This window comes from Stenella coeruleoalba, assembly GCF_951394435.1.
Source record: "Stenella coeruleoalba genome assembly, chromosome: 1".
Taxonomy (NCBI): Eukaryota; Metazoa; Chordata; class Mammalia; order Artiodactyla; family Delphinidae; genus Stenella; species Stenella coeruleoalba.
Window position 1 is genome coordinate 106,044,711 of NC_137169.1, and position 18,732 is coordinate 106,063,442.

The 18,732-nt window shown below is 38.7% G+C and overlaps 1 protein-coding gene across 2 annotated transcripts in view; it reads right to left on the reverse strand.

Annotated features, from left to right (window-relative positions):
* The window catches only part of LOC307183449 (flavin-containing monooxygenase 5), a 37,973-nt gene that overhangs the window by 8,676 nt on the left and 10,565 nt on the right, over nt 1-18,732 (reverse strand). Inside the window, exons 3-8 of one of the 2 annotated variants that reach the window (XM_079915952.1) lie at nt 16,864-17,026; nt 15,180-15,322; nt 12,235-12,434; nt 8,718-9,070; nt 2,832-2,904; nt 748-1,265 (exon numbers count right to left, since the gene is read on the reverse strand). In XM_079915952.1, coding sequence (XP_079772078.1) covers nt 920-1,265; nt 2,832-2,904; nt 8,718-9,070; nt 12,235-12,434; nt 15,180-15,322; nt 16,864-17,026 — 1,278 coding nt within the window. In that variant the 3' untranslated portion in view covers nt 748-919. Of the gene's footprint in view, nt 1-747; nt 1,266-2,831; nt 2,905-8,717; nt 9,071-12,234; nt 12,435-15,179; nt 15,323-16,863; nt 17,027-18,732 lie in introns of those variants that run through there. The other variant, XM_079915953.1, reaches the window with a different exon arrangement.

Below are 18,732 nucleotides of genomic sequence, written 5' to 3' on the forward strand. Positions count from 1 at the left end.
TGTTCATTGCAGCTCTATTTACAATAGCCCGGAGATGGAAACAACCTAAGTGTCCATCAACGGATGAATGGATAAAGAAGATGTGGCACATATATACAATGGAATATTACTCAGCCATAACAAGGAACGAAATTGAGTTATTTGTGCTGAGGTGCATGGACCTAGAATCTGTCATACAGAGTGAAGTAAGTTAGAAAAACAAATACCATATGCTAACGCATATATATGGGATTTAAAGAAGCAGTACTGATGAACCTAGTGGCAGAGCAGGAATAAAGATGCAGACATAGAGAACTGACTTGAGGACACAGTGGGGAAGGGGAAGCTGGGATGAAGTGAGAGAGTAGCATTGATGTATATACACTACCAAATGTAAAATGGATGGCTAGTGGGAAGCTGCTGCATAGCACAGGGAGATCAGCTCAATGCTTTGTGATGACCTAGAGGGATGGGATAGGGAGGGTGGGAGGGAAGCTGAAGAGGGAGGGGATATGGGGATATATGTATACATATAGCTGACTCACTTTGTCGTGCAGCAGAAATTAACACAATATTGTAAAGCATTTATACTCCAATAAACATGTCAAAAAAAAAAAAAAGAAAAGAAAGCACCTACCACATGTCAGGAACTCTGCTAAGGACAAACAAAGATGACTAACAGAGTACCTGAGCTCACAGTCCAGGAATTACTGGAAGGAAAAAGTGATGGGTCATAAGAGTAAGGGAGGTAAGTCAGTACAAATGAAAAGCTGAGATTTCACTGTAGGGAAAAGAGGAAAAAAGGGTTAATGCTTTGGAAAGAGAAATAAAAGTAGATTTCTGGGCAGTGTGAAGCTGAGAGTTGTTCAATCTTGTCAGGTTCTGAAGGCATCTCCAGATCCAGCTTTCAAAGAAAACTGGGACAGTGACAATGGAACAGCTAAAAATAGGTCATAATTATAGCAAAGAAAGCCACAGCCAGCATAAACCTGGCCATTGTTATTGTTGAAGTTGTGGAATTGTTGCTTTCAATTACTCTTGTCATTAGCGGCTTCCTGATACGATCTTCTGTGGTGAGGATAGCTTTTCGAGCTCCATCCCACTTTCCAGGGCCCTGTAGCCGATACTGGATTGGAGTACAGGGTCCCCAAAATAACTGTAATGCCAATTTGGGGTCAGTGAAGACCAGGGACAGCAGATTGGGCCTGACGCCCACCAGGTCAGCAAGCTCGTCCATGGTATCTATATAGTCTCCCTGGATGGTATGGCGTTGGCTGTCCACGTACCTGAAGCAGAGAAGACAGAAGCCATGCCTATTAACAATTCAGTCACTCCATCAATTAATCAATGCTTCCTATCTGCTCTTGGCTCAATATTGAGCTAGGAGCTGCAGAAAATAGTGAAGAAAGACACTGTCTCTATCCTTAAGGGCCTTATAGTCCACTGGACTCGATAAGATAGATACACATGAAACAGAGAAGAATGTAAGACTTTTGGTAAATCATGTGGTATTAGACTCCTAAATAGAAATGTAGAAGAGGGTAGTTAAAATCGAGCTATGATAAGTCGTTGAAGGATGTGGAAGAAATAGATAAGCTGAGAACAAAGAGGAAAGGATTACAAGTCAATATATATAATGTAGAATATATATTGTAGAAGTTTGGCAGTGAAAGGAAGGAGGAAGATAGGAGAGCACCTAGAAAGGGTATCAGGGTTAAGTAAAAACTGTCTTTCTCCTCCTTGCAGAAGGGAGAGTTATGCTGGTATAATCAGTTGAAGAAAACCACGTCTTTGGGCATGGAATGATTGTGCCTCTGACTTCTCCACAAAAATCTAGGAGCTTTATTAACATCAACTTTGTTCAAATAAAAATCAGCAGTGAATAAGCTCAAGTTCTGAAATTCAGACTGCTAAATGTGTCCACCCAAGCACTAAAATACGGGCTGGTGGTACCACCTTCCCAGATCCTATAGATTACTCATACTAAGAGCCACTGTGACCTAAGTATGCTGTCACATGACAGCCAGCAAAGTGGCCTCTGCAGATTTGTAAATCTACCTGCAGATTTGTAAATCTACCTACAGATTTGTAATTTAACCATATCTACCTCTCATTAATTCATCGCTGCCCTTCCTTCCTCTGGCAGCTCTAGTATCTCTTCATGTAATCCTTGCCAAAATAACGTACCAGGTTTTCTCTCCATGTGCTTTTTCCTACTTGACTTTTCTTTTAGGCCCTAAACATAGAATTTTCTTAAGCTTTTCTCTCCTTTCCCATCCACATTCAAACCACTTGGTGGTAATTCTCTATTCTATTGTCACAAACTATGATTTCCTTTTCCTTCAAAATATAATCTAAATCCTTAAACAAACACGAGGACAATAAATACAGTACAACATTGCTCTTATTAAGAAGTAAGTGGGGGGACTTTCCTGGTCGTGCAGTGGTTAAGAATCCGCCTGCCAATGCAGGGGTCATGGGTTCGATCCCTGGTCCAGAAAGATCCCACATGCTGTGGAGCAACTAAGCCTGTGTGCCACAACTACTGAGCCCGTGTACCGCAACTACTAAACCCCGTGCACCCTAGAGCCCATGCACCACAACTACTGAAGCCCACACGCTCTAGGGCCCACATGCTGCAACTACTGAAGCCCACGTGCCTAGAGCCCATGCTCCGCAACAAGAGAAGCCATCACAATGAGAAGCCCATGCACCGCAAAGAAGAGTAGCCCCCTGCTCTCCAGAACTAGAGAAAGCCCATGCACAGGAACGAAGACCCAATGCAGCCAAAAGAGAAGAAAAAGAACTAAGTGGGAAAAATTAACCACCTATCTTCCTGGGAGAACTCTTACCTTTTGGCCATATCCTCTTGAACCTTAGCTATTTCTTTTATCATTTCATTTTGTGAGGGCAATGTCTTTATCCCTAAAGAGAAAAATCAAAATTTTAAGTGTAAAATTACCTCAGTATGAACACTAACCCTATTAACAATTACCATGCTATGGAAAATTCAAAGGAATACAGGTTAGTTGTCTGTACCAAGGAGGTTACACCTTCACTTGATCACCTTACCCTACCACCACCAGAATATAATAATATTAACCTCAGTAGCTTACTCTTTTCTGCTTTGTCTTTGTAAGATATTTCTCCTAATCTGCTTTCCAACCAAAAGCTGCCTCCTCCCTAACATAGTCTTTCAATTGGGAAATGAAATCTGGCCATGAGGAAATGATAAATGGCCTTAAAAGTATATGGAAAATGAGGTACAAAGTAAAAGGGCGGGGGGAATATGGGAAACACACCTGTACTTGTACTCTTATTATCAAAGAGGCTTTATACCACAGGGAGAAGGAAGTAAAAGTAAACTCTCAGTCCTGTTGTATGCCTACAGTTCCATGGAAGATAAGCCTTACCTTCTAAATTTTTTATTTACTGAGAGTGAGGGGTAAGGTCAAGGGCAACTCATAATACCCAATCTTAACAGATAAATTTAAGCACCAATGAATAGTTCCAGTAGCAGGAATTTAACACCAAGGACATGGCTAGACAAAGGTAGAATAGTATTTAAGTTGACATAGACAACTCTCAATTTAAATGATTAGCTTTATGCCCGGATTTACAGGCACTATGCCATGTAGAAAACTTTAGCCACACCCAACTCTAAAGTGTTACTCCACAAAATTCTGGAACGTGTAATTTTAGAATGGGAATATATCTTACCTAATACAGTCCTCTCTACAAGTACTCTCAAGTGGTTATCTCATTCCTCCTTAAATATCTCTGGTGATGGGGATCTCATCACCTGAGGAGATGATTTAATTGTTTGGCTGCTCTACTTGCTGGAACATTATTCTTTTCATTGACCCCAGAACCTGGCTCCATGCAGCTGGCACCAGTGGACTTAGCTCTGCCTTCTGGAGCCAAGGAGTCTAGTGTTAACAAATGACAGCGTTTGAACCATTTGAGAACAACTGTCATAACTTCTTTAAGTCTTCCCATTATCAGCCTTAAAGCCTTAACAGTTCCCCATATAACAGCTTTCATGTTCTCTGCCCCACTGGTTGCCTTTCTCTGGGCTCACTCTAGTAACTATCCTGGTGTGTCCCTCTTAAAACATGAGACCCAAATTCAACCCTCAAGAAATAGCCTTCTGTGTTTTGCCATGTGTTCTTTTCATTTTAGCCTTGGGAATTATTATGTATGTTCGTAAGTCAATGAGGAATCACTGAAATGCTTCATTTGAAGTTAATCACAGGTCTTAAGATGCTCATGAAGCACAGTTTGAGAGTTGATTTCCAAATTATTTCTCATGGTACAACCATAATTTTTACTTCTCTTAAGTAGAAACATTATGGAGGAGGAGGTGATTTCTTGCCTGTGATTCAGCCAATCCATCCAAAAAACAAAACAAAAAACAACAAAAACACAACCAAACAATCATTATAAATTAGATAGGTAGATAGATAGGAATATATAAAGATGTGTACTGTATCCGGTGGTACAGTTCTTAATTCATTGATACTGTTGTTGCAGTGTTTCCTCATTCAGGCACATGTCATTTTTACCATATGTATCTCCCTCCTTCCTATCTTGCACCTCCTCTTATATTACCAGTTTACATCAATGGCCACAACCCTGAGCAGATTCTTTTTCTGGCTTTCATCTCCAACCTACATTCCCTCCAAATCCTTTCAAATTCACCAATGAAATTTCATTCAAATATTTCTCGTATTCCTTTACCTTAGTTTAAAGCCCTCATTATGTCTTTCTTGGACATTTGTCACAGGCTCGCAACTGACCTATTTCCCATTTCATTTCCCTCTAATACGTCTTCTGAGTTACAAATCTGATTTGACTCCCCCTCTGCCAGTTAATCCTTCAATTGTTCTCTATTGCCTACATTGAATGTGAACTTCTTGCATGGCACCTAAGGATTTTTCTTGGTTTTGCCTCTATAAATATCTCCAGCTTCATTTTCTTTAATTCCTATAATACTTTATTCTCCAGAATTCTGAACTCCTTGTAGTTCTCAGGACTTGGTTTATTTTGTCATTTTCTCTAACTTTGCATAAATATTACTAATTGTTCTCTTCTCTGTTATGTTCAAGATGGCATTGTCCTCTTAGTAAACTCTTGCTTTTTTACAGTGTATTTGCAGTTGTAGGGAGAATTGGGTACTTATTCCTTTCTGCTCCCATAGCCAGCTCCTCTATATTGTTATTGGACCCTTGTTTAGGATATAGTAAATACCTGCTGAATGAACACATTAAATGTCTGTTTACTTGTCTCCCTTGCTTGACTCTGAGTTCCATAAAGATAAGAATTTTCTATTTGGTCATATTTGTATCTCCAGCACCTAGCAGAGGGTCTGGCATATACTAAGAGGCCAGTAAATGTTAGCTGAAGAATGTTGTTGAAGAACAGTGTGGAACTGAAGTTCAGAGATTTCCTAAGGGTTCCAAGGCAAGGTTCAAAGGGGGTGAGACTGAATTGTAACTCTGTGGAACTAAGTCTTTCAGTTGGCTCTCGGGCCTAAGACAGATTGTATTTATGTAATCCTGACTAGTCCCTGCACTTTAAATGTAAAGACTATGTTACAAGAGAAAGGAGGTGTGGCTGCCATTCTGCTCTTTCAGTCCAGTCCAGCCTTTACCATGACTGGAAATTGGGAAGATAGTTCATAAGCTGAGATCCTCAGATAAGAACTTTCTACTGTAGAGTTTAGAATACCTCCAAAACTAAACTTGCAGTCATTGAATAGAGATGTATTAGCTACCTCCCATGTGCTAGGCACTGGTCTAGTCTTGGAAGACAAAGGCAAATAAACATGATTCTTTTATTTAAAGAGCTTTCAATATACTACAGAGAGGGAGGAAATAAACAGGCTTTTCCCACACAAATAACGAGTAAAGAGAAGGCATACCAGGCAGAGAGAACACCAGAAGCAAAGGCACAGGGTATAAGAGTACCTGCTGTGTTTGCTGCATAGTGGGTGAGTCATTCAGTGCATCTAGAAGATTGTAGGATGGATGGTAAAGACCTGCAAAAGGTGGGCCTGAAAAGCAGCCTGTATCCAATTTGTGGAGGAACGTGAATGCCATGCTATGACATAATGCTTCCTTGTGATCCAGAGAATTGGTATCATTTCATACGGTTTTCAAGGGAAGAAAGTTACGAAATGAAAGTGGAACACTTGCAAGGGCTCTTGAGAGGGCTACAAGCAAGACAAAAGAAAACTAGATTTCTGTCAAGGCAAGCAAGTGGGTTCAGTGTTCTAGGAAAGGGTGGAATATTTTCTTGACAAGAGAATAGTAATTCTAGAGAACAAAGGAAGTAGGGAAATGGGGATTGATGAGGAAAGGACAGGCCAGGGAAGAGGACAGGCAGAGTTGGGCAGGTGTGAAAGAATGGTCTTAAAATTGGCACAGTGAAGGTAAAATTCTGGGCTGAGAAAGGCAAGGATTTGGTAGGCAGACAGTAAAACAAAAAACTCAGGGTTCCTTTTGGAAATTTGCTAAAGTTATAGGGATTCTCTGATGATTCCTTCCTTCCAAGTGTTAAGAAGAGAGCTAGAGGGATTAGCACTAAGATTTGCTAGCAGAGGAAACTGAGCTTTTTGTGCATTTCCCCTAAGATCCCCTAATCCCACAGTCACAATGCAGAATCTTCCAAATACTCATTTGCCCTAATCCTCTCAATGGTTCACTTGGTCCTGGAAAAGAGTCTCGTTTTTGTTCAAAGTTTACTAAGATGCTGTGGCCTATTTTAAAGCAACCTTTTCCTCTTACTTTATTGACCCAATTAAAAGATCCACTTTAGCGGGCTTCCCTGGTGGCGCAGTGGTTGGGAGTCCGCCAGCCGATGCGGGGGATGTGGGTTTGTGCCGCGGAGCGGCTGGGCCCGTGAGCCACGGCCGCTGGGCCTGCGCGTCCGGAGCCTGTTTTCCGCAACGGGAGAGGCCACAGAGCGTACCGCAAAAAAAAAAAAAAAAAAAAAAAAAGATCCACTTTATATGACTGGAATTAAGCCAACTTAACCGGTTACTTGCATTGTATTGCTGGTCCAGTGCTCAAGGAGTACATGATCTACTGGATAGAATTAAAAGGAATTAAGAAATGAACTTTGGGAGTTCCCTGGCAGTCCAGTGGTTAAGATTCCATGCTTCCACTGCAGGGGGCATGGGTGCGATCCCTGGTTGGGGAACTATGATTCCCACATGCCACACGGCACAGCCAAAAAATTAAAAAAGAAAAAAAAAGAAAGAAAGAAATGAAAGAACTTTGGGGAAATTTGGAAAAGTTTTTTATCTATCAACTCTAACATCATTGCTTCTTTTTTCTCTGCTACCATGAGGACCTTCACTAGGGAAGAAGAATCTGTAATTAAATAAGAACGTTTTTTAAAAATATTTATTTATTTATTTGGCTGCGCCGGGTCTTAGTTGTGGCATGCAAAATCCTCTTTGCGGCATGCATGATCTTTAGTTGAGGCACGTGGGATCTAGTTCCCTGACCAGGGATCAAACCCAGGCCCCCTGCATTGGGGATGCAGAGTCTTAGCCACTAGACCACCAGGGAAGTCCCTCAACAAGAACTTTGAACAGTTTTAATTAAACATAAGTAATGGTAGCAAATTTTATTATAGTAACCATAGAATCAAAGAACTTCTTTGTTAGAAAGAACCTTAAAAGTCATCTGATTTCTCCCTATTCTGAGGCTTGAATCTACTTCCTATTGGCCTGGCAAAAGTTTATTTTTAATGTTAAGCTGATATTGTGCAAACCCTCAAAGTTTCACTCCTTGTTTCTAGTTCAACCCTTTGAAGTGATACTAAGCAAATATAAAAAACCTTCTGCCATGGGGCATCTATTCAGGTATCTGAAGGGAACTTCCATATCTCCCCTAAATCTTATCCTCTCCAGGCCAAACCTCTCCAGCTCCTTTAGCTGTACTTCAAATGGCACATTTTCAAATCCCTTAACCACTCTTGTCTCTCTCCTTTTAATGTACTCCAGTTTCACTTTTAAAATGTCTGTGGGTGTGGTCTCACCAGTTCAGGGAAGAACAGTAGTAAATTCCAGGACATTACAGTTTTTTAATGATGACAGATATAGTTAAGTCTTTTGGAAGCCACATCATTCTGCTGATTCATATTGAGCCTACTATCCCAAACCCCAAAGTTTTTTCTCATGTTTTCCTAGCCAAAACTTTCTGAAAGAGGGAACATAAAGGGGGGAAAGTAAGACTTTGAGTGGCTGAATCTTCTTCATTCTGGACTAGTCTTTAACCAGCTCTTAATTTTTGTCTGAAATGAAATCACAGCACTTCTATATGTGACTTTCTCTAACTATAATGAAAGAAGATTAAATTCTTTTGCTTCACAAATATGTATCAGTTGTCTGAAATCTAGATGAGTGGATTTTAATCTGGAGTGCATGTGTGAATCACCTGGGGAACATTTTCTCAACAATTTTATGTAAGCCCCACTTGAGACTTATTAAATAAACACCACCAGGCAAAGCATGCCTATTTTTGGAAAACTTCCTAGTAGATTCTGCTATATGTCCATGGTTATAAGTTACTACTTTATATTCCCTCAAAAATTAATTTTTGAGCACTAATTTTGTACCAGGCACTGTTACAATCATACATGCTGTCTCAGCTATTTATAAGCAAGAACATAAACATAATTAAACAAACCACTAAGTAATTCGGTAGTCATCTTGCATGGTCACTTACCTTTAAATACTTGAGTGACCCAGCGTCCTTGGAGCTCTGAAATGGGCATAATGGCACCCAAGGGCTGGATCAAGCCTATGATTGCAAGAGTTGGCTTTTCTAGGTTAGGAGGGAAGACCTTTTTATACAGGGATATCTTGTTTTTGACTACTTTGACAGAATCTTCAAGAAAAGGAAAGGCAAAGCTATAGCCTGTAGCAAAGATAACAGCATCAATGTCATCCTCCCTGGAGCCATCCTCAAATATGACCGCTGTCTCTGTGAATTCCTTCACGTTTGATTTCACCTTCACCAAGCCAGAAATTATACAATTTGGCAGAAAGTCATTTATCGTTGGATGCTGACTCAGAGCTCTGTGAATGATGATAAAGAAGGAGAAATCAAGAGAGATCATGAGAGGGAAAGATCATTACCATGTAAGTAAAATTCTATTTTGATTGAGGTGGTTAATCAATATGCCAATAGTCTCCCTTTATTCATGAAATTTGGGAAAGGTCTAATGTATACCAGCTTGATAAAGGTAAGGATCTCAGAGTACAAGCTGGACCCTGGATGGCATTGAAAGAGAAGCTGTTGGAGAAGTGAGGGAAGGATTGTTTTATTTGATGAGTACGTGCATAGTTTCTCAAGGACTGATAATGCTCTCAGTGATATAAGGCCACAGTCTAGTAGCTTCTACCCATATGTCAAGAAATCTGCAGAACTGGACTATCAGCATTCTGTTGAATCCCTTTTCCTCTTCAAAGGCCCAAGAGCCAGGCTTGGACCATCATTTTCCAAAAGATATAATAAATTGCATGTGTATAGTGACTTACAGTTATAAACTGTTTTTACATACATTAACGTATTTGAGTCTCACGCAAACCCACTGAAGGAGGCAGGACAGTTGTCATTATCCAGGTCTTATAGACGAGGAAACTGAGGCCTGAAGAAGTTAAGTGGCTTGCCCAAGGTCACACAGCCTAGGATTTTAGGATTTATATCAAATGTTTTTTTATGAACTCCCTTGAGATACTCTAGGCATGGTAAGTAGTGTTTCCTTGAAATAACATAGGATAAGGTGCAGAATCTTGGACCTTTCTAAAAGCAGTGTGAATCCTGGACCCTGTGTTAACAGGCTCTGAGAATCCTCAGCCCATCATGTTCAGACAGAGCTGGCCTCTTCTTAGGAACAAGATATGTTTAAACAGTATTACTGGTTTGCTGCATTTAGTAATTCTTTGATGCAAACCTTTAGGTACAGATTCTGTTCTCATTCCAACCTCATCATTTCATCTTTCTCTCCAAACTTACTCCTGTTCACTAACAGTACTACCATCCACATTGTTGCCCAAGCCACAAAACTGTGAGTCTTACATCTGGTCACCAAGGCCACGCTTTCTCCTCTTAACACCCCCAGGATAGTTTTACTTATGCTGTTTCACCTGGGCCATTACAGCTGTCTCTAGCGCCTCCTGCTCCATCCCCTTTCAGTCTATCTTCTACATCATTTTTGGAGTGATTGTTCCAAAATGTATTTATTATTGTGTCACTCACCTGCTTAAAATCTTTCAGTGGCTGTGGGCTGTCTTCATTCTAAACGTTTTATTTAGCAGAGCACACAAATATTTTCATATATCTGCCCAGTGAACCAGGAGATATACTCAGTCACTCTTCCATCTTTGCCTGTAGTCCAGCCAAACCAAACTATGTTCAGGTCTCAGAGCATAATGTATTTTTTGCTATTCCAAGACCTTGTATTTATAATTAGAATGCTACTTCCTTACCTGGTTTGTTTGACTATATCTTATTATTCTATAAAGCCTCAATTTATTTTGTGATCACCAAACTTATGGATGCTACAGTTTCCATAATTGGGTGAAATAAATGGCTGAGAGTTTGGGGAACACAGTCTCTAAGTATCACCCCACTGGTTAGTTTCAAAGGAAAAAAAATCTTTACAAAAGAGAAACCTGGTAGACCACCTAATCCAAGTTGTCAAATTTTACATCATTAATATGCAATAAACTGCTATCATATGGCTCCTGATATGATCCTCCAAGAAGGCACAACATAACCTATGGATACTCACACCAAAATTGTTTAACCTAAATATAATAAAGGAAGAACAGCTATGAAAGTCCAAATTTAGAGACTTTCTGCAAAACAAATGGCTTGAATTCTTAAAAAAAAAAAACCCATGTCAAGAAAATGGAGATTTATTTCAGATTAAGAGAGATTAAAGAGGTATGACAACTAAATACAATGGTGTAATACCTGACAGGACCCTGGATTTAAAACTATAAAAGCTACAGGAAATTCCCTGGCGTTCCAGTGTTAGGACTGCAAACTTTAAGCAATGCAGTGTGGCCAAACAAATAAATAAATAAGCTACAAATATTATTGAAACAATTTGGAAAATTTGAATATGCATTATATTAGATAATGGTATTTTATCAATGTTAAATTTACTAAGTGTGATAATTATGTTTATGTAGAAGAATGCCCTTTTTCTTAGGCAATATATGCTAAAGAATGTAGGGTAAAGTGTGGTATTGACTGCAGCTTACTCTCAAATGTTTCAGAAAAAATTTATGAATATATGTATGTATATATGGAAGCTATATATGTGTGTATCTATCTATCTCCAGAGAGAGGGAGAGGGAAAAAGCAAATATAGTAAACCGTTAATAATAGGTGAATCTAAGTGAAGGGTATATGGGTGCTCATTGTACTTACTATTTTATAGCAAGTAAATCTAAACATTAAAAAAATTAAAAGCTGGAGGGGAAAACAGCATTTAAAATCAGCTTCTAGAAATGCTGTCACAGTCTACCTTCTAGGCTGTGTGAGAACTCCTATCTTTCATACTCTCATAGCACTCCATGCATTTCTTTATCATATTCTATTGTCTATCTTCTTGTTAGAGTATTAAAGGAAATATCCATTTCTCAAGTCTGTCATTTATTACTTGTGTGATCTTGGGCAAATTAGGTTCTCTAAGTGTCAGTTTTTATATCTGCAAAATGGAGATCAAAATAGTACCAACCTATAGGGCTGTTGTGAGGATTAAATGAGATAATGCGTGTAACTCATTTAAAACCGTGCTTGTCTTATATTAAGTCCTCAAAAAGGTACAGTGTTATTAGTATTACTATTACTATTAGGTCTTTAGTCTCAGTATTCTCATGCCAGTATAATGCTTGGCTCATAACAGATGCTCAGTTGTTTGTTGGATGAATGAATGAATGAATGATGCATTGCCCGCTACTACCATTTTGTTGTTGCTATTGGGCATCATGTAAAAAGAACTGGTACCTCGGGGAATGATAAAATGGTTAATGCCAAGGAGAATTATAGCCTGAAAATTACAGACCAGTAGATCTTGGACTTCTGTGGGGGAAAGGTAGAAATCTAATCTCAGATTCTGTGGACTTGCTTAATGTAAACATAGAGGTAACCCTACTATTAGCCTATGTGAACAGTCCTTATTCTTTGCCTTGGCTGTTACTGCCCACCTCCCAGCCTGGGAACATACCTGTGTTTAGGCTTCAGGCCAAACATTTCATGATCAAACCTTTGGTTCATCTTTTTTTCCAAAAATATATTTGCTAATGTTTGACCACAAATCTTCTTCATAAAATATTTAAATCGAGAAGAGAATAACACATCAAAAGGATATCCATAATCTCCGACACGATTGAAGATCCAAGCCCCTCTTCTGGTGCTGAGGAAAACCTGAGGCATGGGGAAAAAATGTTTGTTTTTGCCATTCTCTGACTTATTTCTCTGAAGGAATGGGAACCCAGTTTCTTCAAGATGAACTTCAAACTCATTAGTCTGGCTTTTTATTCCCTGGCAATATATATATTTTTAAATTTCCTGCCATTTTCTTCTCAAACACTAAGCTTACAATTAAATTGGTGTAGTCACTGACCAAGACTATGTCTTGCTCCCAACCACCAGTGCATTTCTGTTTAATGTCATTATGCCTCCCTGAAAAGCCCCCTATCCCCTTCATTCTCCAAAGCCTATTCATTTTTCAGATCCAGATCAAGTCTGCCTCCTCCATGAAGATACCACTGACTGTTCTGGCTGATAACTTTCTCTCCATCTTCTGAACTTCTCTAGTACTTGTCACCTGTCCAACTCATTTAAAATCATGCAACTGTAAAGCTGAAAGCAACTGGACATCATTTGATCTGAAATCTTCTGTCTTTTTTTTGCCTTTGATATTGTTTGCAGTATTAGAAAAAACGTATCATCTATACTGATATTTAATATTATATATTCTTATCTTTTATCTTTCCAAATGTGTTTTCTCCAAGGTGGGAGGTAGAGCATATACATCCTTTAGTCCCCAGCCTATCATCAGCATCACTTCCTTTTATTGAGAATTGTAACCTGTCAGTCACTGTACTAGGTCCTTTATCTGTATTTTTATTTGATCAATACAACAACCTCTTGAAGTAGGTATTGTTATGTCCATTTTATGGATGAGAAGCATGGAGAGGATGAATAACTTGCCTGAGATCATATAGCTACTAAATGATAGAGCTGAATTTCCAACCTAAGTCTAACTGACTCTGAAGTCTGTGCTTAAGTAATGTTTCATCATTTATTTAAGGGAAAAACTGAAGATTGCAAGTAGCACAACAGGGAACTGGTCTGTCTTTCTGTGTTATCTGCTGGCTAAAGTCCACGTACTAAAAGTTTGGTATTCAACTACCTGGCAAAAGCATCACTTTCTCTAGATTATAAAACTCGCTGGAGATATTTTCCAGGGTTGTAAGCTATATAAGTACATTGTTTTATGGTCTCTTGTCTAAGCCCTCATGTTAAAAGGTGACCTGTCTACAGAGGGATAATCATGTACTTCATACATACATTCTCACCCAAGGTGACCTTAACTGCTATCATAAATAAGCACTTTTACATGTCACCGTTGAAAGAGCCTGTGTGTAGTCTTAGAAATCAAATGGTTTTGTGTGCAGTGTGTATAACTTTTTAAATATAGGTTATGAGTAATATAAATGCTCAGAGCTTCATTTAAAAAGTTCTCTATGTATAAAATAGTGTCAATAATACATAGGTCACAAAGCTTTCTCAGACACAACCACCTTACCTCCACCCGCTCTTCCTGCCTTGTTCTTTGGCAATTTACAATTCCTCAGTGCTTGTAAGGCCCAGCTCCTCTATAACTGACCATTTAACAAGCCAATGGTATTAAAGAAAGCTCATGCCTTCGGTCCCCACCACATACCTGGTACATTCTTTTATCATAGCACCCATACCCTTTATTGTTTATATACCTATTTCCTAATAAATGCTTGTTGAATTAATTCATGGAGTAATATATAAAATTAGTTTTGTGGTGATAGATGGGGATAGATCTGAGAAGAAGTGTTATTGAATGGAGTTTGTGGGTAAAGTTCATTTCACAAAGTTGTGGCATTAAACTTCTATTTGGGGTGGGATAGGGAGGGTGGGAGGGAGGGAGACACAAGAGGGAGGAGTTATGGGGATATATGTATATGTATAGCTGATTCACTTTGTTATACAGCAGAAACTAACACACCACTGTAAAGCAATTATACTCCAATAAAGATGTTAAAAAATAAATTAAAATAAATGCCAACCCTAAAAAAAATAATAATTTTAAAACAATTTGTGGAGAAGCACAGCTTAATTAAAGTTACTGAAGAACAATCAGGCATTTACTTATTGCCAACAAAGTTACGATTCAATAAAGACGTGAATAACAAAATATATCAATGATGTCTTTTTCTAGGAATTTATAATTAAGATACTTTTTTCACAGTTCAAAAGCTATGATACAAAAAACAGAACAAATAAACCAAAAAACCTCAAGGACATAGAAATTGCTTTAGTGTGAATGTTATTCTGTGTTACCTAATTGTATGCAAAGGCTGGGGAGAGCTGCTTGCCTGTGCTACAATGTGGATGCTTTTCATACTGATACCCATGTTGTCTCTAGAAGGATTAGACTTCTTTTTTCCATTCGGGAAGTGATGAAGAGTGAAGAGGAAAATTCCTCCAACATCCTATTAGTGAAAAGCTTTCAATGACTGAGTACACTTTCCTTCAGATAAGAGCATTATCACTTCTACTGGCCAACAAGTGATCCACACTCTGAATGCTGCATTCTAACAAGCTCTCCCAGCAATCACCTGGGCTTCTTCAGAGCCAGAAGCACACTGAAGAGACAGCTGAGTGAGATTATGAGCACAGTTTGTGGTCATGTCCAAATTCCTTAGTGTGAGGCCAAGTGAATGATGGGAATCTAACTTGTAACCTTGGCTCCATCACATCATCAATCATAATGTTGCCAACTGAGGCAGTGAAACCAAGCCCTGCATTTGCCATTGGCACTGATGGGCTGTGTGCAGGTATCCGTACACTCTGCTGGGTCCACCTGCAGCTTCCTTGGTGAAGCAAAGTAAATAATTTACTAATTCAAACCTGCTTGGCTGTGTGGCTAATTTCCACAGCCAGATCGCTTCCAGAATTCCCAATGCCAATTATAAGGACTCTCTTTCCAGTGAAACTCTCTGAATTCTTATAATCTCGACTATGGAAGTACTGTCCTTTGAACTTCTCAATTCCTACAAGAGAAGGGAAAATAATTATTGGGTGATGGTTTATCTGATATAATTTGTTAAATCATTCACTTTTTTGCAGTGTGTAGAGTTTATGCATATATTCTCCATATGTTCTGCTTTTACTCAGGTGCACTGTTGCCTTTCTGAATATTTTGCCTGTTTCCTTTTCCCGTAGCCTAAGAGTGGAACCTTGTGATTTCCTTATCATAAGTAGTCTGCTTAACTCAGGATCTGTTAGTATTTTGGACCTGTGGACTCACAAATCCAAACAGCTTCAGAAAACCTCCATTCTCTTTTGTCTTTTCATCCTGTTTATTTTTCTTTTATTGAAGTATAGTTGACATAATATTATATCAGTTTCTGATGTACAACATAGTAACTTGATATTTATATAGATTATGCAACATACAAAGTTATTATAATATTACAGTCTTTTGACTATATTCCTTGTGCTGTATATTACAACCCTGTGACTTTTATTTTATAACTGGTAGCTTCTATCTCTTAATCCCCTTCACCTATTTTGCCCATCCCCCACCCCCTCTTTTCATCATCTGTAAATACCTACTTCCATTCCAATTGGAGTACATATGTTCTTATATACTCTAAAGTATACATAGAGTGCTTTTTTCCCCAAAGAATGAAAATCCAGGTCAAAGACTGTTAATTAAGCTCTTTCTTTAAGCTTTATTTTCTTCCTTAGAAACTCAATATTTCCTCAATTGCTAAAAAAGCCCTCATTCAGGTTGAAGAAGACATGGTAAATATATAAAATGGAATATTACTCAGCGATAAAAAAAGAACAAAATACTGTCATTTGCAGCAACATGGATGGACCTAGAGATTGTCATACTGAGTGAAGTAAGTCAGAGAAAGACAAATATCATATGATATTGCTTATATGTGGAATCTAAAAAAAATGGTACAAATGAACTTATTTAAAAAACAGAAATAGACTCACAGATGTAGAAAACAAACTTATGGTTACCAGGAGGGAAAGGTGTGGGGGAGGGATTAACTGGTAGACTGGGATTGACATATACACACTACTATATATAAAATAGGTAACTGATAAATACCTACTGTATAGCACAGGGAACTCTTCTCAGTACTCTGTAATGACCTATATGAGAAGAGAATCTAAAAACGAGTGGATATATTTATATGAATAACTGACTCACTTTGCTGTACAGCAGAAACTAACACAACATTATAAATCAACTGTACTCCAATAAAAATTAAAAAAGAAAAATTCCCTCATTCAATCTAATGCAGATCAACTTTTATCCTTAAAAAACTAAAATTATTGTAAAACTAAATATAGAGCCTTCTAATTTTCCTCTAGTCCCCCAAATTACTGGTATCTCTACCTCCTAAATAGCGTTAATACAAGTTACGCCATCACTTTTCAGAAGAATATGCAGAATTAGGATAAGCTTTATTTCATCCCAAGATAGGAATCACTCAGACCACATTCCTCCCATTCTTTAGGGATCAGGTCACAGGCATAGTTCAAGTGTCTTCCTTCCTTGTAGGCTACTTACCAGGGAAGCTTTCCAAGGGTAAGTGAGCATTGGTGTGATGGCCAGTGCAAACCATAACTCCATCGAAGACATTCACCTCCTTTTTCCCTTCAGATACCGTGACCACCTCCCATTGGCCTGAAGTGGAGAAATCAGGCTGCTTCTTCACACTGCACACAGTGGTCTGAAAAGTAAAGGGGTAGCCACAGGGCACTATAACCACAGCCCATATAGTGGACATCTTCCCTGACAGGACTCTCCTTGCAGAGGGTAAACAAAGGGCTGCTACCGCCTAACAGGCCTCATGCAGGGGTATTTCATTTTCATACTCCACAAATCAGAACTTTTTTGTTTGGGGCTGTGGTCAGAGTGAGAAAACTTCCATGAAGCAAGCTAAATAAAACAGAGTTGGCAGACTAATGTTGCACTCTCCACTGCTTCTAGAAAAGTGCAAATTACTAGTTCTCTGGACCATACCCTAGGGCAATGTGATACTTGAATAAAGTTTGGGCTTCTCTTGTGCTTCTGAGACACTCCATGCACGAAATGCCTATTCCTCCCCATACCTCCAGACATCCTGAGACCCTCTGATGCCTTCTTACCGCAAGTCCTGTTCTCACTGTCTGGCCTTAAACTTGTGACTGAGCTAGAGGGCTCCCTTTCCTAATAGAGTAGAGAAACATCTCAGTGGCTCATATTTTATGTAAATGAACCTCTGACTCCCATAAATGCCCATTTTACAAGTAACTATAAAGAAAGAAGGTGTGAGATGGGATAGTCAGTGGCACAATTTTTAGCTTTAAAAAATAATAATAAATATAGGTTACTCTACCCAGGTTAAGGAAACATTAAGAATGTGTTCCTGTGCTTCTAGGGTTTATGCCATAATGTCTTGGTTGACTAACAGAGATACCCCTCTTGTATACCTGAGACATCGTATACTACTTATAGTTCCTCTCTATCATGTTCTTACTTTTACACAGGCTGGTGCTTCTGCCTGAATAATCCTTTTACTCTTTCTTCATTTGGAGAAACTCACCCTTCAACATTTAGCTTGGTATTATCTCCTCTAAGAAAACTTCCCTGGTGTCTGATGCCTCATGCCCTGATGGGCTGTGTCCCTCCTCTGAGCTGCAATGTATAGATTTCAGTGGCATTTATCACTCTAACTCTTTATTTTTATAATTATGTTTACAATGAAATTTCTCTTCATTTTTCTATCTCCTTAACTAGACTGTGAAATCACTGGTTTTTTTTTTTTGTTTTTCTGTCTTCACTGCTTAGTATGGTAACGAACCTGTTTGTTTAAAGTGTTTAAACACAATAAATGTTTAAAGAAGTGAAGAGAAGGACCACTAGGCTGTAAATGACTGACTTTGGAAGTCGTCACTGGATATTGCCATTTTAATTTTGTCATTAAACAGAAAAAGGCATGATTTAGTAGAATGATCAGAAGGTAGAAGATTTGGGCTTTTTGCCAGCTGTCAGAAGTATTGATTCTTTTATGGTCATGGTTTAGAATGATAGGAATATCACAGAAGACTTTACAGCAGGAAGGAACCAGTGAAGTGATCTAGTACAATAATCTTGTTTTACAAATAAACTTAAGACACATCGGCATTGAGGAACTTACTTGTCTGAAGTCACAAGTTGATTAGTGGTAGAGCAAAGACTAGAACTCAAGTTTTTGCTTCCCAATTCAGTGTTCCTCCCTCTACACCAGAGTTAACTTATTTGTTCCCTCATAACTTTTCAATACCTACTTCACTGGGTTGTTGTGATCACATAAATAATGCACTGGAAAGTACTTCAGAAAGTATAAAAGGGCTAAGCAGCAAGTTGTGGAAACAGAAGGTTTTGAAGTTCCCATGCCTGTCAGTTCCCCTCATT